Genomic DNA, 24,644 nt, shown 5'->3' on the forward strand with positions numbered 1-24,644 from the left:
CAGGTAGAAGCAGCGCCGATAGAAGTGGATGGACTGGAGAGATATTCAGGAGGCAGAAACAGCAAGTCTCTTCTCCCTGTCCTCTCTCCGGGCTTGGGTATGAGCTGGTAGACTCTGCAGAGGCTAGACCTGACCAGTAAGCTCCCAGGGCTTCTTGTCCAGACCCTGCAGAGGCCAGTCCAGGCCACTTGGAGAGAAAGAGACATGAAGAAGGGCACAGCTGGAGTGGGCAAGCAGACACAGCTGTTCTGGTGCTGCTGGAGGATGGGGATATTGAATTCCTCAAAAACAGGGCAGGAGCCATGAGCGTCCACAGGAAGGCAGCAAGAGCTGGCTGTGATATGGTGTAGGCTGGCCCATTCACTTTGCCCTCCAGTGAATATCAGTAACAATGATACAATCACTAGACTTTGTGCAAACCCTGTGTTAACCGCTTTCTCCACCATATATAAGTGAATCTTCATAAATGCCCTGGGAGGTGATTCTGTTGTTATACAGATGAGAGCACTGAGGTTGAGTGAGGCTAAATTTGCTCAGAGACTTCCCTGGTGGCTCAGATGGTTAAAAAAAAAAAAATCTGCCTGCAATGCAGGAAATATGGGTTTGACCCCTAGGTTGGGAAGATCCTCTGGAGGGGGAAATAGCTACCTACTCCAGTATTTTTGCCTGGAGAATCCCTTGGATAGAGGAGCTCAGCATCACAAGGCTTGGGAGTGTTGGAGCTGGGATTCAAACCCAGATCTGCCCAGACCCTGAGTCACTAAATTGCCCCCATGGGTCCCCTGGTGACAGCCACCTGCTTGGCCTGGGGTGGAGCAATCCTCAGCCCAGGGGTAACGCAACCAGGATGCACTTGGTTGGCACAAAGGCTATCGGAGAGCTCCTCCCTTCAGAGGAGAGAGAGTGGTCTACTCAGTTGTGCTCTGACTCCTGGATGCTGCTTCTTTCTTAAAAATTTTATTATATTTTACTCAATTTATTCTTATTTTAGTTTTTATTATTAACTTTCATAGTCACTTTACAATATTATATTAGTTTCTGCTGTGAAGCAAAGTAAATCAGCTATACGTATACATATATTCCCTCATTTTTGGATTTCTTTCCCATTTAGGTCAACACAGAGCACTGAGTAGAGTTCTCTGTGCTATACAGTAGGTTCTCATTAGTTATCTAGTCTATACATTGTAGTGTATATATGTCAATCCCAATCTCCCAGTTCATCCCACTCCTTTTCCCCCCTCGGTGTCCATATATTAGTTCTCTACATCTGTGTCTCTATTTCTGTTTTGCAAATAGGTTCATCTGTACCATTTTTCTAGAGTCCACATATCAGTGATATAATACGATATTTGTTTTTCTCTCTCTGACTTACTTCACTCTGAACGACAGTCTCTAGGTCCATCCATGTCTCTGCAACTGGTGTTGTTTTGTTCCTTTTTTATGGCTGAGTAATATTCCATTGTGTATATGTACCACATCTTCTTTATCCGTTCCTTTGTAGATAGACATTTAGGTTGCTTCCATGTCCTGACTATTGTAAGTAGTGTTGCAAAGAACATTGGGGTGCACTCATTCTTTTGAACTCTGGTTTTCTCCAGATATAGCGCTGCTTGTTAAGTAGTACAATATGGATTACTTGTGGTGCAGTAGCAGCAGCAAACACACACGGAAATGAAGGCTATGGTCACTTGAGACCTGGTCACCTGGAGGTTACTTGCATAAGGTTACTTGGAGAAATAAGAACTTAGATCAGCTCTGGGGAGGTAGTAAGCATTTGATTGGCTGAAGAGAAGTTTAGAATGATAGAGCGAAGGCAGGAGTGGGCTTGTGGTATGATTATGAGACCCTGAGATATGCTAGGATTGTAGCAGACGTTTCATGGGAAAGATCAGTGGAGAAGGAAGGGGCCTAGGTGGGGTCAGACCAGGTTATGGAAACAATTAAAAGTAAGTTTGAGGACCCCTGAGCATCCACACATCCCCTCACCCACATCCCCTAACCGCCTTTGTTTTCCTTTTCTCAAATCTTGGCTATTCATGCTGGTTTATTTTTCTAGATTCCCTGTAGAACTATTTTGCTTGTTAAGTTCCAAGACAAATTCTTTTGGAATGTTCATTGCCATTGTACAAAATCTTTATACTTAGTAAGTATGCTTTATATTTAGAGCTGGGATCATAACAAAATGTTATCTTTCCTTTGTAAACTCTTGTCACCTGCGGTGTAGGTTTTTTGAGAGATCCATTTCATAGCTGCTTTATATGTATGAGGATGGATTACCTTTGACAAGTCTCAGATGATTTTTTTTTTTTTTTTTTTGCTGTAATAAAAGCTCTTCTCTTTAAAAATCATGACTCTTGAGATTTTGGATGGCATGTTAGCTGTCTTACCACAGGTAGGTGCTTAGAGCTCTCTTTTTGCACTGCTGTTAGGACTATTAATATTCCTTCTCCCTGCCTCTTTCAGATTTGACACCTATAGATCCAAGAAAGAGAGTGAGCGTCTGGCCCAGTATTTAAATGCCGTGCCTGATGGCAGGATCCTTTCTGTTGCTGTGAACGATGAAGGCTCTCGAAACTTGGATGATGTGGCCAGGAAGGCGATGACCAAACTGGGCAGCAAACACTTCCTACACCTTGGATTCAGGTATCGGTCATCACTTCCATCACTTCCCCAGGCTCCAGAACACTAAAGCAACGCTAGCCCAGACAGACTTTACCTAACTTCCTTCCTGGTTTCCCCAGGGCCACGTGACCCTCAAGGGTGACCCTGGAGGATGCAGGCACACACATCCATCTGCATTGGATGTATTATGACTTGTTTTTAAAGGGAACCTAGTTTTTCTTACAAGCATATTCCCTCTTCAAACTTCAAAGCTCTCTGTGTATGTATACTCATTCATTCAGTCACTTACTAAATATTAATTGAGTATCTACTGAAGGTAAGAGCTATGCCTCAGATGTACAATGAATGATCATTTTCCTTTCCTTTGGCGAAGGGATCATAACATGCCTTGGGGTTGGCAGACATCTGTTTAGAGACTACATGAAGTGCCTCTGCCCTGCCAAGATCCTCCCAGCAGAAGGGGCACTTTGATGTGCTCCAGAACGAGTTTTGTTTGCCTGGGTTTGCAGCGTCATGCCTGATTCTGGCGGTGTGCACGCTTTGGCATGAAGATAAATGCATTATGGTTTATCCGACAGTAGCCACACCTTTGAATCGTGTTGAATCAGATCTTGGTTTAGCGGAAAGTTGAGATCATCTTTCCCGTGGCTGTTGGAGATAGAGACGCCCTGTCCTTCGGCTCTGCAGATGATGGGCAAGATGGGGGCAGGCCAGAGGCTTTCCTGGGCTCTGAGCAAAGCAATTTTACTGATTGGGTGGAGCCCCCCCGGGCAGGAGCAGGGCTTCGGGTTCCAGGGTGCGTTTTCCACCTGCCCATGGGCAACTCCCTCTGGAAGGATTTGGGCAGGAAACTTGAGCAGCCAAAGATGACAATGACACTGTAGTATTGCAAAGCTCCTTTGTTGATAAAAACTGAGGGCATTGCTATTTCATTGTCATATAAGCCAAAAGGCCAGTTTGTTCATCTACACCAAGAGGTAGAACCACAAAGAGACTGGCTACATATGGCCTCAGCAGAAGAAGGGCCAAGATCTGGCATCCAATTTGTCCTGAATCTTCAGTCTGGGCTGGACCTCCTCCTAGGTGATGGCACGCAAGTGACTCACCCTCTCTTTGAACTGTCCCCATCATGTGTAAAATGGGATATTTCAGGAGTCAGCTCAGAGGACTCTGGGGAAGGTGAAGGTGATGATATGAGCAAAGTATTTGCCACTGTGGGTGGCACAGAGTAAAACTCAATGAACACTAGCAACTCTTCTCAGGAGCCATGGAAAGGATTGTTGTTGTTCAGTCGCTCAGTTGTGTCCGATTCTTTGTGACCCTATGGACTGCAGCATGCCAAGCTCCTCTATCCATGGGATTGTCTAGGCAAGAATACTGGAGTGGGTTGCCATTTCCTCCTCTAGGGGATCTTCCTTATCTAGTGATTGAACCTACATCTCCTATATCTCCTGCCTTGCAGGCAGTTCTTTACCTGCTGAGCCACCAGGGAAGCCCCAATGTATGACATAGGTTATATCAATTCAGTGAGGGAGAATGTGGTTTTTTCAGTAAACTTATTTGGGTATTATTACTTTTTAAAAAAGGGATCAGTGTCAGAGATAGGGAAACAAGCTTTGGGGATGCTAAATGTGCCTCCAGCTCTTGACCTATCTGTTGATTTGAATTGGTGGTGTAGGAGTAATAGGAAAAGTGGAGGAGAGGCATGTGGGTCCTCTCTAGACATCCATGTGATCTGAAGTTGATATTTTCCCTTTTCTGTTGCTTATCTTCCTTCCCTGTCTTCCACTATCTCCTGGAGTTTGCTCAGACTCATGCCCATTGAGTTGGTGATGCCATCTAACCATCTCATCCTCTGTTGCCTCCTTCTCTTCCTGCCCTCAATCTTTCCCAGCATCGGGGTCTTTTCCAATGAGTCGGCTCTTTGCATCAGGAGGCCAAAGTATTGGAGTTTCAGCATCAGCCCTCCCAGTGAATATTCAGGGTTGATTTCCTTTAAGATTGACTGGTTTGATCTCCTTGCTGTCCAAAGGACTCTCAAGAGTCTTCTCCAACACCATAGTTTGAAGGCATTAATTCTTCAGTGCTCAGGATGGGTGCTCTTAATATGTTCTATGAGTAAAGGAGATACATAGGCGGGAATTACATTGTTACCCTTCATTTGTATATAGACCCACTTTGAATGAGAAACTCAGAGCACTTAAAGTCAGCAGAAGATCTGAAACTTAGACCCAGTTCATCCAGGGAGTGATTATTGAGCAGAAATTGAAATAAAGCACCAGGAAGGGACTAGTCCTACTGAGTTCTTACAGGAAGTCATGAGGTCTTGCGGGAAGTCTTGAGCTCTCAAGGAAAGGCAGACATAAAAGAATTGATGATGGTGTGTGAAAGAACAAGAAGGGGAAGGAAGAGAGATGAAGTTGGCAAGGTGGGCACAGGATGGCTTTTTGCTCAGTGCCAAGAAGCTTGCTCTTTATCCAAGAAAGTAGGCATTGAAAGATTTTTAAACAAGTGTGACACAGTCTAATCCCCAACTTCAATGAACCCCAACCTTTGATCTGAAGATGAGATCAAAACAAAAATAATCAAACAAATATGAGCTATTGATAACTCATAGTAAGAGAGAGGCTGGCTTAGGTATTAGAGGTTGGATAAAGATGGATAAGAAAACCTCCCTGCCTTAGAGCAGTGCACATTTCGATGGAAAGAAGAAGAGTGTACAACTTTCCAAAATCAGACCACTTCTTTTTCCTCCTTCGCTCCTCATGAAAAAAAAACATCTCTTTCCTTCCCAAGGCCCAGTGCTGATTGCTGGGGACTCAGACACATCTGCCCAGTTTTCCTCAAGCTTGACTTGGGAGAGAAATAACCTTTCTCCCTTGGAGCATGTCTCCTTATTTTCCTGAAGGACTCAGAGCACTTGCTTCAGGACCTCATTGAGCTTGGCAAGTGGTATGTGGGTCTATGGGCTTGTTTGTTTGTGATTCATGCCCCATCTACTGCCAGAATGGAGTTGCAGAGGCTCAGGATCCACAAACATCAGGCTGGTCAGATGGCCTTTCAAATGGTTAGGAAAGCCAGGGCTTGCTGAGAAAGGCTCTTGTTCTTTTGGAAAAGGGAAGCCCAGCCCGGGAACTCATTTCCCCAAACAGCCTCACTATGACACTATGTTAACTCTGCCTCCAGTACAGGCTCAGACAGGTGAAAACTTTACTTTTTGTTGTTGTCTTTTTTTCAGACACCCTTGGAGTTTCCTAACTGTGAAAGGAAATCCCTCTTCTTCCGTCGAAGACCACATCGAGTATCATGGTAATAAATGGTGAAAGGCCATTCCCCCCTGGGTTTTTCTGACCAATAGGCTCAGGGGCTCTTGGAACCACTCTCCTCCCAGATGGTGCAGTGGTAGAGAATTACAGGAGACATAAGAGACACAGGTTTGATCCCTGGGCTGGGAAGATTCCCTGGAGGAAAGCATGCTAACCCACTCCAGTATTCTCACCTGGAGAATCCCATAGACAGAGGAGGCTGGCGAACTACAGTCCATGGGATCGCAAAAATTGCACATGACCAAACAAACACCCTTCTCCTTCCCCAAAATGTGGCTGATCCATCTCCCAACACACTGTTGAGTGACTAGCTGCTTAATGGCCAGGTTACGTGAGTGGCAAAAGTCCATATTGGTTTAAGGCTGATCACTAAGATAATGTTTACATTTGCAAAGAGATCATCATCCGTTTAATCCCAAGCAAGTGACACAGGAAAGATGAGAACTGGGTCAGAACCAGCAGGAGTAATATTTTGATCTAAAAAGATGCTTTGAGGACTTCCCTGGCAGTCTAGTGGTTAGTGGTCTGTGCTTTCACTGCAGGGGGCATGGGTTCCATCCCTGGTTAGGAAACGAAGATCCCACATGCTATGCCTTGTGGCCAAAAAAAAAAAAAAACAAAACAGTAAGATGAAGAAGTGGTTCAAGATCTATGTGTGCAGGGGGCTTTCTCTGCCTTAGCATCACATCTTTCTTAATTCGGGGGTCTGTGTGGTTGCTGATTCCTCCCATCTCCTCTTTGATAGGACACCATGGCTCTGCTGCTGCCCGGGTGTTCAAACTCTTCCGGACAGAGCACGGTGAGCTTTTCAACGTCTCCTCATCCAGCGAGTGGGTTCAAGGTGAGGAGCTTGGGACCCCTTGGTAAAATTCCACAGTGGGATAAAAAGTCGGGACTTTGCAGAAGGAGAATTTTTCTTTCCACCAGTAAGACCGCTTGACGGCTTCAGTGTTAACTCAGTTGGCAGCTGAGGGTGGTCTTTAATCTGGGCTCAGTGGGGAATAACCCAGAGGGATGTGCCCTTTCACGGAATGCCTCTTCTGTGCCAGGTGATGGCACTGACAGGGAACACAGACAGCAGTAGGACCCAGCCTTCAAGGAGCTCACACACAGGGACATGGGGGGTGGCATGGAAAGCAACACTCTTCACGAGCACCCTCAGACAATGGGTTCATGGCTGGATCTCATCTTTCTCCTTTTGGCAATAATGAAGAATACCTGTTGCTTTTATAAAATAAGATATTCAATAAGAGGAACTTGCAATGAAAAGTTGGGGGTGGTGGGGAGGTTGGCAGATGGATTACAAGCCTGGTAAGAGCCTGGACATATGGTATTTGATTCCCACTGAGCCGAGGGTACACGGAGGCTGCACCCAGCATGGCCAGTCTCAGCGCCCTGCTTGCCTGACCCTGATCTTTGCTTTCTGCCCAGATGTGGAGTGGACAGAGTGGTTCGAACATGACCAAGTATCTTACACAAAAGGTGGAGAGAAAATTTCAGACCTCGGGGTCACTCATCCAGGGAAAATCTGCAATCGCCCCATTGATATACAGGTAACCAAGAAGTTATCAAGGCTTTGTCTTGAAGAAGATGCTGTAGATCACAAACTATCTTACTATCTGAGTGGTGTGAGTCTCATGGCCCTCCTGTGATGTCCGTAGTGCCAGAGAATAGCGTTCTCATTTTAAAGACTGACCTGGAAGCTGATTGTCTGCTCCAGGCCTCCCCCCATGACTTTCAAAGCCAGGATTCAGATTCTCTTCTGGGTCCTGCTGAAAAGTTCCTGTTCTGTCTCCTCAACCTGCATCTTCAGCTATGGGTGAGGGTGCCCAGTGAGGGGAGTGTTTGACTTTCTCGGCTTCACGCACCCTTCATTTCTTTTAGGGCTTCAAGTTCACAGGGTGTAGCTGGAATTCAGGTGCAGGCTGAGACCAGCCCAGGTGGAGAACACCTACAGCCTTGTTCTCCACTTAGTGAAAGTCAGCCTTCACAGAATGGACAGTATTTGCTTGGGATCTTCACTTGGAGTTAACTCTGTTCAAAAGGGACCTGGGCTTCCCAGGTGGTGCTAGTAGTAAAGAACCCACCTGCCAAGGCAGGAGATGCAAAAGATGTGGCTTCAATCCCTGAGTCAGAAAGATCACCTAGATTAAGAAATGGCAACCCACTGCAGCATTCTTGCCTGAAGAATCTCATGAACAGAGGAGACTGGCAGGCTACAGTTCAGGAGGTCACAAAGAGTCGGACACAACTGATTGACCGAGCAAAGAGGACCTAGGCTGTCTCAGCTGGCTCCATCATGAAAGTGTGGCACAAATGGGCAGCTCTCACACCTCAGTGGCTCAGCTGGTGAGCTTGAGAGCTCAAGGGAGAATAGGAAAGACAGAGACATAGGCAAGAAAATGGAGTTTATTTCCTTATGCCTGGTCTTCTTCCAAAACAAGATTTGGGGCCACTTAAATGTCTGATAGAGCATTTGGCTTCCCAGATGGCTCAGTGGTGAAGAATCCTCCTGCCAGTGCAGGAAACACAAGAGATAAGGTTTAGATCCCTGGGTTGGGAAGAACCCTTGGAGGAGGGCATGGCGACCCACTCCCGTATTCTTGCCTGGAGAATCCCACGGACAGAGGAGCCTGACAGGCTACAGTCCACAGGGTTGCAAAGTGTCCAACATAACTGAGCACACACACACACACACACACACACATACACACACACACACACACACACGAGAATTTAGAGTCATTTCAGGAAGACCGTCTCTGCCCATTTTATCTTCTTTCAGCCAATAAAAATAGCAACATTTGTACACCACCTTTTCTCAGTTTATCTAACCTCAGGTCCCAGATCATCTGACTATTTTCACTCCTCCATATCCCTCCACCCCTAAGGCTTGACTTCCGCCCTCTGCCTTGCAATATAGAGGGACTGCAGGACAAGGGACCACTTTTCCAAGAGAGGACAGTCGGTTCTGCGGTCAGCAAAGGCCAGGGAAACCTTTCTTATTGTTTGGCCAAGGCTGTCTGTTCACATGGCTCCAGTGTGGTTGAGAAGGATTTACCCAGATTCCGTTACACGTTATAGACTCTTCTTGGTCCAAGAGAATCAAAAAGCGCTGACTCCCTCAAAGCACATACTTCTCAGATTTAACTTTAATTTTTTTTCTTGAAACCCTGCACGTTCCAGCTCTAATTCTGAGAGAGCCCCAGTTGGATTCCTCCAGTTCACTTGGCTACAGGAAGTCCAGTCTTATACCAGGGCTGCTCCCTCCCCAAGCATTTCTGGAAATCCTCGAGGAATGTGTCCATGCTCTGCAAATCCCTCCCAGTGTTTGCTCTGCCAGCTGTCTGGCTCCAGACCACTGTTGTTGAGAAGACCACTTCTCCATGCCAGGAAAATAGCTTTCCTTAGGCATTTCTTACTCTCAGGAACTTTGATCCGAGCTGATATGGACTCTTCCCAGAGAGTGTCAAAGCACCACTAATCCCAGGCTCAGTCTGTAAAACTTTACTGAAGGCTTGGAGAGAGCAGAGGAAACCAGTGAAAATATGTATTTTTCCCATATGTCATACATATAATAGTGTGTGACTGCTCATGTCCCAGGTGGCTCAGTGGTAAAGAATCTGCCTGCACTGCAGAAGACTCAGGTTCTATCCCTGGATCAGGAAGATCTCCTGGAGAAGGAAATGGCAACCCACTCCAGTATTCTTGCCTGGAAAATCCCATGGACAGAGGAGCCTGGTGGGCTATAGTCCGAGGGGTTGAAAAGAGTCGAACATGACTTAGTGACTAAACACCAACATGACTGCTCACCAACTCAATAATCCCAGACCTTCCATGGGGACCAACCCCATACTCTGTAACCACTAGGCTGCCACCACACTGCAGGGCCCATTTACTTTGCTGAACAGCAGAAACTAACACAACATAGTAAGACAACTATACTCCAGTACAAATTAAGAAATAAAAGAAACAGGAAGTGCTCTGTCCTGAAAATGTCAGGCTCACCTCCTTTCTCGCCATCAACCCATTTCTTCATAGTCATCAGAGGCAATGAGGTAGAAGATACTCTGAGTTTTTCTGAAGTCAAAAAAGCAAAACCAGGCTTATGCTATGTTTACCACAGGTGAGAGAAGCAAGATTTCATTCTCTTCATCAATAGAGTGTGAGACACATCTGCCACGAGCTAAATGCCCAAGTTAATTGACCCACCAGAGAGACTGAGACAAAACTGAAATGCCCAGGTGCCTATTTTTGCCACCATGGAAAATCACAGGTTACTGGGGTCACTTGCCACCTCTGATCACCCCAAGGGCCCCGTACAAGAGGTCCCTGAGATACCTGCCGTCAAATCCTTTGGAGGGGAGGGGGTGTTAGAACATTTGTCACCTGGGCAGGATGGTGAGTTGTAAAGAAAAATAGTTGGAAATAGTTAAGACTAGCACAGTTGACCTCAACTCAGGGAAAGTTTTTCAACATCTGATCATTTGTGATTCTGCAAAATCAAACCCAAAAACAATAGTCCCCAGTTCCCATGTCCTCACCCTTCTGATGATTCTCCTGGGCTGAAATCTCCTTGCTTCCCACCTTCTTTCTTAAAACTCACCTGCCTTTCAAGGCCTGTGGAATCTAATGGACTCACATGTCCTTTGGGACCTGTGAGGTGTCCAAAACACCAAATTTAAGGTGGCGCTGCCTCCCAGGTGCCAACTCTGCACTCACGTGACCCTGGAGAGAGAGTGCTGCCTTAAATGTTGCACCCTGGGTTCCTCACTAGCAATCTTGGCCATATCTATCAGTCAAGCTGATTTAATTTAGTGTCTCAATTTCCTCCTAAGCAAAATGGAGATAATAATTGTTCCTTCATGGGATTATTTTGTGGATTTAATGCAGCAATACATGAAGCTTCTGACCTACAGCGAGTGCCCATAATTTTCTTTTATTATTTTAAAATTGTTTATATTATTATTTATTATGATATTGCTTGTTTAGTTGCTAACTTGTGCCTGACTCTTTTGTGACCCCAAGGACTGTAGCCTGCCAGACTCCTCTGTCCATGGGATTTCCCAGGCAAGAACACTGGAGTGGGTTACCATTTCCTTCTCTAGGGGATATTCCCAGACCAGGGATCAAACCTGCATCGCCTGCCTGCATTGGCAGGCGGATTCTTTACCACTGAGCCACCAGGGAAGCCTATGATATTGCTAGTTATTTTATAATTATTATCAAGAATAACAATCACATTGTGTCTACTTAAAGTGAAGATCAAGTTCACTGAACAGTGGGAAAGCCCTTTTTACTCTTCTTGTCCAAAACTGAGGTCATTCTTATGATTTATAAGGGAGAAAAATAAAAGCAATAAAATTGAATAGAGGTTTTCTTGAAATTTTTGTTGGATGTTGTACCGTAAAAAATGTCCAGCTCCCCGGCATGATGTTTTTAGGCTCAGTTCTCAATATTCAGGGATATCCTACTGAAAAACATGCTGGCCTCAGGGGGAAAGATCTGGGAGTCAGAGGAGTGGGCTTGACAGTCAGGTGACCTTGAACTTGCACCTAAATCCCTGTGAGCCTTTGTGATTTCCTCTAAGGGTGAGTCGGCAGTGCCTGCCTCTCTGCTGCAGGAACCACCCCAGATAAGGACTGTGAGCATGTGGCCTATGGAAAGGCCTGAATTTTTATTCTGGCTAAACTCAAATTTCCACAGCTCTCCTCCCAAACCACAGACAATGAATATCTGCTGCCCGCCCCCCTTTTTTTAGATGGGCTATACTTCGCTTTCCTATTTGCCTAGCCCTGGTCCCTTTGGTCTTTGTGCCAAAAAGGACAACAGCTGCGGCCCTTGCTCTAAATTGCAAGTCTCTGATGACAGCCACTGTCGTGGTGCAGACACATTCCGGCCCCGGGGTGAGCCCCAGCTGGCAGGGACCGTGCCCTCCTCTGAACCCACTCCTAAGATTCTCTACCTGGCCTTGGAGCTGCCATCAGCTGAGACTCTGCTGCGTGCCTGGCCTTGGATTGGATGCTGAGATCAGGGAAGAAGCAATCCCTGGCCCTTCCAGAGCCCACCACCCCCCTGGTAGGAGACAGACACTGAACGCAGTAAGAACAGCAGCGCAAGGGGCTGCGAGGCACCGCTCTATCACTGGATGAGTGCAGATTCAGATTCTGGCCCTGCCTCTTACCAGCTGTGTGATGCTGGGCAAGTTACCCAGCCTCTCTGAGTATGTTTCCAGATCCTTAAAACCAGCATCAACCTCATAGATCTCAGAGCCAAGAAGAGGGAATGCAATAATGTATGTTAATAATGTACAGAATTCAGGGACTTCCCTAGTGGCCCCCAGTGGTTAAGATTCTGCATTTCCAAGGCAGGGAGTGAGGGTTCATTCCCTCGTCAGGGAACTAAGATTTCATGTGGTGCACAGTGAGGCCAAAAAATAAAAAACAAATTGAAAAAAAATGTATGGAGCTCCATAACTACAAAAAGGGTTCTCAAACTTAACTTCCCATTGGAATCACCTGGGGCAGTCTTTCAAAGTTCTCTTGTCCAGGTTGTACCCTGGACACAATCAAATCCAAGACTCTGAGGATGGAGCCTGAGCGTGAGCACTTTTTTTTTTTTTTGGTGGCTGCACTGGGTCTTTGCTGCTGCATCGGCTTTCTCTAGTTGCAGTGAGTGGGAGCTACTCTAGTTGTGGTGTGCAGGCTACTCATTTTGGTGGCTTCTCTTGCTGCCAAGCACAGGCTCTAGGCACTCAGGCTTCAGTGGTTGCAGCACATGGGCTCAGTAGTTGCGTCTCACCGCCTCTAGAGCACAGACTCAGTAGTTGTGGTACACAGGCTTAGTTGCTCCGAGGATCTTCCCAGACCAGGGATCAAACCCATGTCCCCTGCATGGGCAGGCGGATTCTTAACCACTGGATCACCAGAGAAGCCCCAGCAAGAGTATTTTTAAAGACTCCCCACAGGATATGGAGTCACATTTGGGCACCAGCAGGTTGATCCAATGAGTCTTCAGTAAATGTTGGCCACTGTGGACCTCTGGATCGGGGAGAGTAGAAAGCAGCCCGCCCAGCTCTTAAAAAAGCATGTGGTGGTGATAAACACTCTGTAAACTGTTCCCCAGTGTAGTCACTCACTGGTTTGGATACCAAATATGGTGGGACCCCAGGCAAGATTTTTATCCACCCTGTGACTTCATGCTGCCCTTCTTATAACAGAATAGAGAAGGGGAAACGTTAGAATAATAGTCTAAAGGCCATTGTAAATAAGTTTCGCAGCAGCAATTTTAGACTTGCGAGTATATGTTTGTAACATTAATCATCACCTTCCTTCTTTACAACGAGAAATGACTTTGTAATTTCTGTGCCATTCCCAGGCCACTACACTGGATGGAGTCAACCTCACCACTGAGGTTGTCTATAAAAGAGGCCAGGATTACAGGTTTGTGTGCTACGACCGGGGCCAAGCCTGCCAGAGCTACCGTGTGCGGTTCCTGTGCGGAAAGCCTGGTAAGCAGCCCCTTACTGGGGACACTCTTGCCTCCGTGGCTCGGTTCCTCCAGCTGGCAGCTATCCACTGCGAGTTTGGGCGGCGGGGTCAGCCACCTCCGGGCATCTCAGTGACGTGGCGCTCCTGCCAAGTTCTCGATGGAGAGCCCTTCTATGACACAGGAACCGTGGGAGGGTCTTTGGAGTTGGCAGGAGCCAGTGGAGCCCCACCCTGCCCATACGCCTTTCAGGAAGGGGAAGGGCCTATTCAAGGCAACCAGGGTTCCGTGGACGGAGCTGACCTTCCTGCAGCCCGCCCCCACAGAGATACGTAGCCCATGGCCTCTCTGGATGCTATTATTTTAAACCCAGTTCCCGAGGTGCTTGTTAGCAGGGGTTGGAAATGGTCGGTTTCTTCTTGAGGGCACTTGGCCATCTCCAGAAGGCAGTCATTAGGGATGGGAGTTTTTTGGAAGGGGAGGCTGACAGCTACTGTAAATAATAGTTGAGAGAAACTATATTTGTTTTACATCTTTTGCAAAGTGGGTGTGGAGAGACAGCCCCATTTAACTCCAGCTAAGGAGTTAGTGGAAAATTCCCCTGCCCAGAGCTAATGAATGGCTCTGTTCTGGTAGGGTTTTTTGATGACTAAAAAAAAAAAAAAAAAACCATACCAAGACTGGTTCGGGGCGAGCCTGGTGATTTGGGTTTTGGATAGGCAAACCTGGCATTTACTGATTTAGGGAGGGTAAGGGAAGAGGTGGAAGTTTGCCAGGAGCAAAGGTTTATCTCTCAGTGTCTCCTATTTTGGGTTATAGTGAGGCCCAAACTCACCGTCACCATCGACACCAACGTGAACAGCACCATCCTGCATCTGGAAGACAATGTACAGTCGTGGAAGCCTGGGGACACCCTGGTTGTTGCCAGTACCGATTACTCCATGTACCAGGCAGAAGAGTTCCAGGTGCTCCCCTGCAGAACCTGTGCCCCCAACCAGGTCAAAGTAGCAGGTAGGACATTTGCTTACCCCTTCCTAGGCTAGATGAAACTGAAAATTGCTAGGCTTAAAGTTGACTGAAATAAAAACAAATTTGTATCAGTCAGCTATAGCCATGATAATGCTGCATAACAACAACAACAAAAATTTCTTAAAATTTCATAGCAAACTTTTATTTCTTACTGATGCATCTATAGGCTATGTAGGGTTCAGCTTTTCTAGACTAAACTTGACTCCAAGGGTTGGGTTTGGGTCAGTTCTCATTCTTCCCAAGGACATATTATTGTTCATGGCAGAGAAGTGAACAGAATCACAGGAGGACTCCTAAGGCCTGCCTGAGCTCCAAACTTGAACCCTCTCACACCTACCTTCCAATAGATAATATGGTCCAGCTCAACATGAACGGGGAACTCTATTTCTCCCATTAAAACAGAGGGGAGGGAGTGTATATTTGTTAGCAATAATTTAACTTACCACAAAAATGTAGATGTCCTCTTTCTCTACCTTTTACATTTCCTTCTTCTTCTCCTAAATCTTGACTTAAATGCCCTGGTTATTTATGTTATGTGAGGTTACTGGAATTATAGATGGTTAGAGGTAAAAAGGGTGCTACCCAAATGGCTCAGTGGTAAAGAATCCGCCTGCCAATGCAGGAGATGAGGGTTTGATTCCTGGGTCAGGAAGATCTCCTGGAGGAGAAAATGGCAACCCATCTAGTATTCTTGCCAGGGAAGTCCCGTGAACAGAGGAGCCTGGTGGGCTACAGTCCATGGGATCACAAAGAGTTGGACACAAGTTAGTGACTAAACAACAGCAACAAAGATGTAAAAAGAGACCTTGTTTATAGTCCAGGGCAATTATTCTTTGGGGAGGGGAGTCATGTATTGATTAGAGTCGTTGGTTGTAAGCGACAGAATCCAATTCAACCACCTTAAACAACATAGAAATTAATTGAGAAACTATTCAACTTAGAGAGCTAAATAGAAGCTGGGCAGTCATGCTGCAAACAAAGACCAGAAATAGGGCAGCTTCAGGGGTCTGGGGTGCAGGAATGCATGGGCAGCCTCCTTAAGGCATCACTATTTGCATGTACTGGGACATGGTGCTTGAAAGTTACCTTCCAGGAGACAGCATTGATTGGGTTGATGGCTCACATGCTTACCCTCTGGCTAGGACACCATCATTAACTGTCCTTCGAAGACTGCATTGCATGGATACAGTCACTCCCCAGAGGAAAACTGAGATGTATTAGCAGAGAAAGGAAAATCAATACTAGGCATTAAAAAATATCAGCTGCTATATGTGGAATCTAAAAAACAGGTACAAATGAACTTATCTACAAAACAGAAATAGAGTCACTGATGTAGAGAACAAGCTTATGGTTACCAGGGAATAAAGAGCAGGAGGGATTAATTGGGAGATTGAGCTTGACACATACATATTACTGTGTATAAAATAGATGACTGATAAGGAGAAGGCAATGGCACCCCACTCCAGTACTCTTGCCTGGAAAATCCCATGGATGGAGGAGCCTTGTAGGCTGCAGTCCATGGGGTCGCTAAGAGTCGGACTCGACTGAGGGACTTCACTTTGACTTTTCACTTTTATTCGTTGGAGAAGGAAATGGCAACCCACTCCAGTGTTCTTGCCTGGAGAATCCCAGGGACAGGGAAACCTGGTGGGCTGCCATCTCTGGGGTTGCACAGAGTCGGACATGACTGAAGCGACTTAGCAGCAGCAGCAGCATACGGCACAGGGAACTCTACTCAGTCCTCTGTAATGGCCTATATGGAAAGGAGTTTTAAAAAGAGGGCATGTATGTATGTATGTATATATGTATATATATATATATAACTGATTCACTTTGCTGTACAGCAGAAATTAACACACCACTGTAAATCAACTATAACCCAATAAAAATTTTTTTAAATATATCAGCTGCCACAGGACCATTGTACCTAGAGAAGTATTAGAATCTGGGGGTAGAAGAATACTGTGGATTGAGAAAGTATAACCAACATACTGAAAGTATCTATTATCTTAGAAACAAAACTACAAAAAGTAAAATTTGACACAGTCTTTTTGGCTAGTGGAAGTGTGCTTGAGAAAGAATTTGGGGGCTTTCTTCTAAGTGCAATGACTTTTTAGACTTCCTTGCTCCCCATTTACAGGATGTCACCAAGGGAAGCAGTTCCTAGTGAGTGCCAGACCCTTGGGTCCTCCCTGGATGACTTGTGTCTCCCAAGGACAGTAGAGGCAGACAGGCCTTCTGGGATGCCAGGAGTCCTCTGGGGCGCTTGGCAGGAGTGGCATTCAGACGTGTGAGCTTTGTCACTGCCCTCTGTGAGGTGACCCTGATTCTGGGGCTGCATTTGTGGCTTCTAGGGGGGTGAAAGCCTGCCTTTGAGGCCCAGCCTTCAGGGAGGGAGAAGAAGGAGCACCCCTGGAAGAGTCCCTGGTCTGTTCACACCAGCCCCCATCTGCACCTCAGTGCTGGGCACCTCTAGGCCTGGAGGGAGATTTCAACACGAACAAGACCTAACAGGACAGCAGGTAGTGCCATGAGTGACCTTGAGAAAGGGAACCATGTGATATGAGGGCACTTCTGCCTCGCCCCACAGCATGGTTCAGGGGTAAATGATCGAGCGTGGCTCCAGGTGGCAGTGTCTGACCAGTGGTTCTAGCAGCTTCTTGAAGACTGTTCAGGGCTGCTCCGGGTCCTGGGAAGACCAAGGAGGAAAGAGTGAGTAGAGAGGAGCGTACCCCCACGTCAGGACCCTCCAAGCTCCTTTGGTTCATGACTGCCCATGTCTGTACCTCCAAGTCCCACAACCCAGCCTCCCCCGTGCCCCCTTAAGCAAGGGTGGGACCATCTTGTTCAGAAGCTTTAGGGCTTTTGTGAAAACAGCACCCCCAGTGAGAAAAGTCCCAGGTAAGGTGTGTGTATGTGTCTGTCTGTCTGTCCTGGGGAGGCCCTCATTTCTCCTCTTCGGTTCCAAGCCCATTCTCTGGCTGTACATTCCCTGGTGACATGGAGCAGGGACTCCAGCTGCTTTGTTCTTTTCCAAAATGGTGCCGCCACCCAGTTACCGATCAGTGTCCTCCTCCCCAGGCTGGCTGCAGAGTGGGGTGCAGCCTTCCTGGCTCCTCTTTCCTCACTGCCCCCAAATTCCAGTAAACAGGACTTTTTGCATTTTAAGGCTTTTCTGATGGGAAACAGATGGGGATAACAAAGTCATGAAAACGTGTGAATCATCTAAAAAAAAATATTTCCAAGTTTTGCCAACCACAGTGCGATTCTCAACACCTCCTGACATGGCAGTGGAAAATGTCTTCAATTTTCTACCCTGTTTTCATTCTCCACTTCCCACTTTGCTTGTACCCACCCAATATCACACACACACACACTTTTAAGTAATACTACTGTTAATTAGTATTAACATTTTTTGAGTTTCCTACAATATGCTAAACACTTTACAGGAACCATCTTTCTCACTCTCAATGATAGCATAAAAAGGTGAAGGCTACTGTTTTCTCCATGACCCAGATGAGGAAACATCTTCTTAATTTCTTCATGGAAATTAAATGTCTAGACTAATGCTTTCCACTATGGTAGCCACCAACCATTTATGGCTATATAAATGTAATTAAAATTAATTTTAAAAAGGAAATTCCATTCCTCAGTCATACTAGCCAGATTTTAAGAGTTCAGTGACCACCAGGGCCAGTAGCTGACACGGAGTAGAGCATGCCCTTCATCTCAGAACTTTCTGGGGATTGCTGCTGTTGTAGACCCAGCAAGTCTTCTTGGAGGATATGAGCCAAGATTCAGAGTCAGAGCTCTCAAGTTCGAAGGCTGTGTGTTCTCTCAGCATCTTCACTCAAAGATGACTAGACAGGAGGCGGAATCTAGGGCACTCTATAGCTTAAATCTGCCTCTCCGGGACCCTCCAGCCCAAGTCCCTCTGGGCTTGTCCCCATGGTCTGAGAAGGGCAGGCCCCACTGCCCCCTCCCCCAGAAGCCCTGGATCATGCTAGGTCGGGAACCACATGCGCAGGGTGGAAGATCCTCGATGTTCGTTTTTCTCTTGAGCCCAGAGTGTCCTGTGCCATGACTGCGCTGCAGAGAAGGGGCATTGTAGAACCAGCTGTAGGGTGAGCACTCAGAAAGGTCAGAGTTTTGTTCCTGTGTGGGTCCCTCTACACCCCACGCCTTTCCCACCCCTCGTCTGTGCTCACAGCCCTTCTGGATTATTTGAGACAAATCTGACTTGGCCATGCCTGCCTGCTTTACCCCACACCCCAGCCCAACCGCTCCACCCCCGCTCTCAATACCCCCTACCTTTGGCCTTCCTGTATCAGAGCTTAGAGAAGGAAGGGAGGGTGGGTGGAGGCCAGCTGGGAGAATTCTGCAGACAGGACAGGATGCTGAGAAAGCAGAGTGCACAGCTTCCCTGGCATCGCAGCCTGGGAGTGGCCTGTGAACACAGCGGCAGGGCAGATAAAGCAGCCATGAGGTCTGTCAGAGCCCTGATAGGGAAGCCCCACTGCAGGCGGGGGAGGAGGCGGTGGGACTGGAGACTTCTCCCAGCTCTCAGTCTGTCTTCCCACCTCTGGTCCCAGGACTCTAATCAACAGAGTGCCTCCATCCACCTGGAAGTCCCCCCTACCCCTGGCTTCTTTCCCTCCTCCACCCCTCCACCCCAGCCCATGGAACCGAGAAAGCTATCAAACCTACTTTCTATGAACTCCCATCATAAGCGTGAAGCCAATGGTGGGAGCACTAGCCCCCTACCATGTGCCCAGGGCTGTTCCGGGCACATTCCCTGGATTAATTCATTTCACAACTATCTCTGCGTTTGGAGATGTGTGCTATGATTGTCTCCATTGTATAGATAAGGAGTCTGAGGTTCAGGAAGCTTAAATGACGTGTTCAGGGATCCACAGCAATGATCTGAGTCAGATTCTGACCCGGACAGCCTGGCTCCTGAGCCACAGTCCTCCCCATCCACTGTCTCTCCCCTCCAGTTGTGTTGAGACTGAATTCCTGAGGAGGGCCCTCTGGCCACCCCCAGGAACAGAAACCTCTTGTTCCCATACTGTCTCCACATCATTTTTTTTTTTTGGCCACGCCACTCAAGATGTGGGATCTTAGTTCCCTGACTCTAACCCGCTCCCCCTGTATTGGAAGCACAGAGTCTTAACCACTGGACCACCAGGGAAGTCCCTGGACACACCATATTTTAAAGTGGATGCTGACAAATCGAGAGGAGCCCCCTGAACTCTGAAATGCATACACTCTGAGGGGTGGTTGGAAACCTGGGGATGCATGGCCTGGTTTCTTGGCTCTGTCGAGCGCTGTGGGGACCCCAAGATGTGAAGGCTGATGTTGAGGATGGTCGGGGAAGACTTCACTGAAAAGGAGCTAGATCATGAGGAACAAAGTGATTTGCTTCATGGACAAAGGGAGGAGGCTGTCCTGGCCAGAGAGAGCAGCTTAGGTAAAATCTCTAAGATGTAAAAAGCAGAGGCTCGCTGTGGGTAGGATGGGTGGTGAGGTCTGGCTGGAGCAGAAAGGGCTGTGAGGGAGTGATGGTGGATAAGCCCACAAGAGTCTGGGTTTTACTCTGTTCATCCTGCGGGCGGCTGGGCAGGATGCTGTGCTCCTTGGAGCTGTGTGCGAATATTACCTTGGTGGCAGAAGGGACTTGGTTGATGTCCTTAAGTTAAGGCTCATGAGATGGGAGGTAAGCCTGGATTATCTGGGTGGGCTTGGTGAAATCAAAAGGGTCCTTAAAGTATTTAGTTATTAATTTTGGCTGTGCTGGGTCTTCATTGCTGCATGAGCTTTTCTCTAGTTGTGGTGAGCAGGGCAACTCTCTAGTTGCAGTTGCAATGCAGAAGCTTCTTATTGCAGTGGCTTCTTTTGTTGCGGAGCATGGGTTCTCGGGTGTGTGGGCTTCAGTAGTTACAGCACTTGGGCTCAGTAGTTGCAGTTTTCCCGCCTCTGAGAAGGCAATGGCACCCCACTCCAGTACTCCTGCCCAGAGAATCCCATGGACAGAGGAGCCTGGTAGGCTGCAATCCATGGGGTCGCTGAGGGTCGGACACGACTGAGCGACTTCACTTTCACTTTTCACTTTCATGCATTGGAGAAGGAAATGGCAACCCACTCCAGTGTCCTTGCCCGGAGAATCCCAGGGATGGGGGAGCCTGGTGGGCTGCCGTCTATGGGGTCACACAGAGTCGGACACGACTGAAGTGACTTGGCAGCAGCAGCGCCTCTAGAGCCCAGGCTCAGTAGGTGTGAAACACGGGCTTAGTTGGTCCGCAGCATGTGGTATCTTCCCCAGGCCAGAGCCTGAACCCACGTCTCTTGCACTGGAGGTGGGTTCTTTACCACCGAGCCACCAGGGAAGCCCAAAATGGTCCTTAAAAGAGAGATATAGGAATGTCAGAGTCAGAGGGAAAGATTGAAGGCAGAAGAAGTCGATGAGGATGAGATGATTGAATGACATCACCGACTCAATGGACATGAGCTTGAGCAAATTCCAGGAGATAGTGAAAGGCAGGGAAGCCTGGCGTGTTGCAGTCCAGGGGGTCACAAAGAATCAGACACGACTGAGTGACTGAACAGCAACCCAGGAACATTGACCACTGTCTGGATCTGCAAAAGGCCAGGAGCGAACTCTTCCTGGAGCCTCCCAACAGAACCAGCACTGTCGACTTCTGACTGTAACCTGGTGGAATGGATTTTGAACTTCTGAACTCCAGGACTGTCAGACATTTCTGTTGTCTTTGGATTTCCCTGACAGTCCAGTGGTTAGGACTCCATGCTTCCACTGCAGCGGGCATGAGTTTCATCCCTGGTTGGGGGACTAAGATCTCACATGCCACATGGCATGACCAAAAAAGAATAAGAAATTTCTGTTGTCTTAAACCACTAAATTTGTGGTCAGTTGTTTCTGTAGCCAGAGGAGGCGAATACCAATTCCAAAGGGAATATTTTCTCAGCTTTGCCAGGCACTGGTCTCGCATCTTGAACTGAGATGCTTCAAAGAAACCACCGCCTCCCTGAGTCTGCAGAAATCCAAGGCAATAAACATCCTTTGAAAAAGTACAGACCCACCCATGGGATGTGAGCTAGGTGAAGGACTGGACAGAGGAGCCAGCCCTCCCCCTGGATGAGAGGGCAGGGTGAGGTTACTGTCAGTGGGTGCAACTCGGGGCTCAGTACAACCACAGCCTTTGCATGTGGGCACCAGTGGTATCGAGGGGCCGAGCTCTGTGCCCTGCTGCTCTAGTCAAGGTCACAGTGAAAGCCAAGCAGTGTCCGTGGTATGGTTCGGGCTGCAAATCAGCACAAGAGACTGTTGCTGTCTATAATTACATCCTCAGAAGAAAGAGACAGCACCTAGGAGCCAGGTCAGCAGTCTCAGGGACGAGCTAAATTTAAAGGCAGCCTGTTGTTTTTGTTGTTGTTCAGTCTCTCGGTCTAGTCCGACTCTTTGCAACCCCATGGACTGCAGCATGCTAGGCTTTACCACAGCGGCTTTGAAGAGGGGGTTTGTCTTGTGTCTGTAAGAAACCCAACTGGTAGGCAGTTTGGGCGTGAGTTCTGTGGGATCATCCACAGCCCAGGTTTCTTCCTTCTGGTTGCTGTGCCATCTCCAGGGTATATTCTCACATAGGCAAGGATGGCCCACCACCAGCGCCCACATCTCAGCCCCAGGGGAGAGCGGGAGCCACCTGCACGGTGCACGCATTGCCTCTGACCACGCTGACCTGCAGGGAGGCTAGGGAGTATGGTTGTCCCGGGGAGTCTTGCATCAGCTAAAATAGAAGTTTCTAGTACTGATAAGCAGAAAGAGGGTAGGAATTAGGGGACAAATAGCCATGTCTACCATGGGCTTCAGATGTGAGCATTTATGTCTGGCTCTTCATCCAGGCAAGTAATTTCATCTCCCTGGGCTTCATTCTTCTATAAAATGGGGGTCAGGGTCATGGACAACCCCAGGTACCACAGAAGCAGTGAAAGCACCTGGTGGGTCCTGGGCACAGTAGATTCAGGCAGCACCTCTGATGCTCCCTGCTTCCCTTCTTCTGCCCTAGGCAAGCCGATGTACCTGCACATCGGGGAGGAGATTGACGGTGTGGACATGCGTGCCGAGGTGGGACTCCTGAGCCGGAACATCGTGGTGATGGGGGAGATGGAGGCCGAGTGCTACCCCTACAGCAACCACCTCTGCAACTTCTTTGACTTCGACACCTTTGGGGGCCACATCAAGGTATGACGAATCTACCTGGCAGAGTCCGTCAACCCAACCAGGAGGATTTGCATGATGCCATCCTGAGGGTAGGGGTGCTTAGTAGGGAAGGGATTGGGAGGCAACGGGTAGGATCAAGAGAGGGGTACTCTCTGGAAGCTGGAGGAGTCTTGTGTATTATCCACTGGTGTGCAATTCCATCTGTCAGTACTTGCGGATGAGAGAGATGACAAGGAACATCTCCTACTCCCCAGGCACATGGCACCCATCACATTGTGCTTCCTGCTTTCATGGTTTTCAATTTTCAATCATGGCTTTCATTCCCTTTCTTCATTAGTTAACCCTGAGGACTTTATAAAAGAAGGGGCATTTAAGGGGCATTTAACCCTAACCTGTTTTTGGAAGGAATGGTTAGCATGTCCTGAAGTCATCCTTCCCTAGTAGAAGTTAGCAGAGCTCAACCTGGGGCAGGAGTTGTTTTTGAACTGTGCTTTCATGGTGAGTTCCTGGAGTATAGACATTCATTGTGATCAAGTGGGTCCTTTGAAATGTGTAGGAATGGCTCTGAGTGTACTATGACATAAGAGTGTGGAACACCCTACAGCTCACACACACACTACTAGAGTCACGGGCTGATGAAGACCCCAAGCTCAGCTTTCCCTTCCCCCAGCCAGGAGAGGGCCTCAGATGGTGGACCACAACTTGGGCTGTTACTGCCCCAGGGTCCATTCTCTCTTGGACTCCCTAACCCTCCTAGGGCACACTTCTTGCTAGCGTCCCCCAGGTTATCTCAGGGTTACCCTTTTCTCATTATGCTCAGTAGCTTAGGAGGCAGGAAAAGAAGGTTGAGGCAAACCTCAGCCACTGCACATTCCCGCTGCACCTCTTGATCCCACACAATCCATTGCCCTGCACATCACTATATTATCAGCAGCACCCTGTCTCCAGTGAGGTAGGAAGAGTCAGGCATCTCAATCCATTTGCAGAGAATGTCTTTGATTTACTGAGTCCCTGAGGTGGGGCTCAGTGAAACATTCTGAGGACAACATGTGTATGTGCATTTCTGAAATGTGGGCACCAGCGAGGGGGATCAGGGAGCAACCCCATGGACCCCTTCTGACTCTGGGCTCTGCTCTCTCAGTTTGCACTGGGATTCAAGGCCGCACACCTGGAGGGCGTGGAGCTGAAGCACATGGGCCAGCAGCTGATTGGTCAGTACCCAATCCACTTCCACCTGGCAGGAGACGTGGATGAAAAGGGGGGCTACGACCCGCCCACATATGTCAAGGATCTCTCCATCCATCACACATTCTCCCGCTGTGTCACTGTCCACGGCTCCAATGGCTTGTTGGTAAGCACTTTCTTCCCAGGGTAGCAAGGGATCCAGAGCCCCTTCATCTCCTTCATTTCCCTCCCTGATGCCAATCTGCTTACTGCTGGGCCCAGGGATCGTTAGCAATGGTTGGATGTTTTAGATCTAGTCACTTGGTCCCAGGCCATTGGGTGTGGAACCATCCTTGGCTCAGGTCTGAGAACAATATCAATTGAGAAGAGGTAACCCACCAAAAAAGGAGAAAATAAGGGTGTATCCTTGCTAAAGGGCACCAAGCTACAGAGATGGGTGAGCACTCAGTGGTCACAGGGAGTCTAGCTCTTCTGCTCCTTGGTTTGCCCAAGGATCATTCCATGACTGTGTGTCATGATGAATCTGTTTAACTGCAAATGAGGCAGGGGTCATGCCAAGCCTGCCTGACAGGCTTGCAGCGGTGGCAGGAGAGGGGCCTTTCCCCTTTTCTTCTGTTGAACCAAGTGTCTTCAGAGCAATAAGCACTGGGGGAAATGCCTTCATTAGTAAGTTGGTGTGTGCGGGTGTGTGTGTGTGTGTGTGTGTGTGTGTGTGTGTGTGTGTGGCTTGTCCTGATTTGCACAGATAATTTTTACAC

At 47.8% G+C, this 24,644-nt stretch overlaps 1 protein-coding gene across 1 annotated transcript in view; it reads left to right on the top strand.

Annotated features, from left to right (window-relative positions):
* CEMIP (cell migration inducing protein, hyaluronan binding) overlaps positions 1-24,644 on the top strand; it is a 68,035-nt gene that overhangs the window by 6,179 nt on the left and 37,212 nt on the right. Inside the window, exons 5-12 of the mRNA XM_010843236.1 lie at positions 2,464-2,643; positions 5,861-5,931; positions 6,694-6,789; positions 7,380-7,501; positions 13,326-13,458; positions 14,256-14,447; positions 22,547-22,722; positions 23,843-24,052. Of these exons, the coding sequence (XP_010841538.1) occupies positions 2,464-2,643; positions 5,861-5,931; positions 6,694-6,789; positions 7,380-7,501; positions 13,326-13,458; positions 14,256-14,447; positions 22,547-22,722; positions 23,843-24,052 (1,180 nt within the window). The remainder of the gene's footprint in view (positions 1-2,463; positions 2,644-5,860; positions 5,932-6,693; positions 6,790-7,379; positions 7,502-13,325; positions 13,459-14,255; positions 14,448-22,546; positions 22,723-23,842; positions 24,053-24,644) is intronic.

The sequence above is a fragment of the Bison bison genome, unplaced genomic scaffold (assembly GCF_000754665.1).
Source record: "Bison bison bison isolate TAMUID 2011002044 unplaced genomic scaffold, Bison_UMD1.0 scf7180017864181, whole genome shotgun sequence".
Lineage (NCBI taxonomy): Eukaryota > Metazoa > Chordata > Mammalia > Artiodactyla > Bovidae > Bison > Bison bison.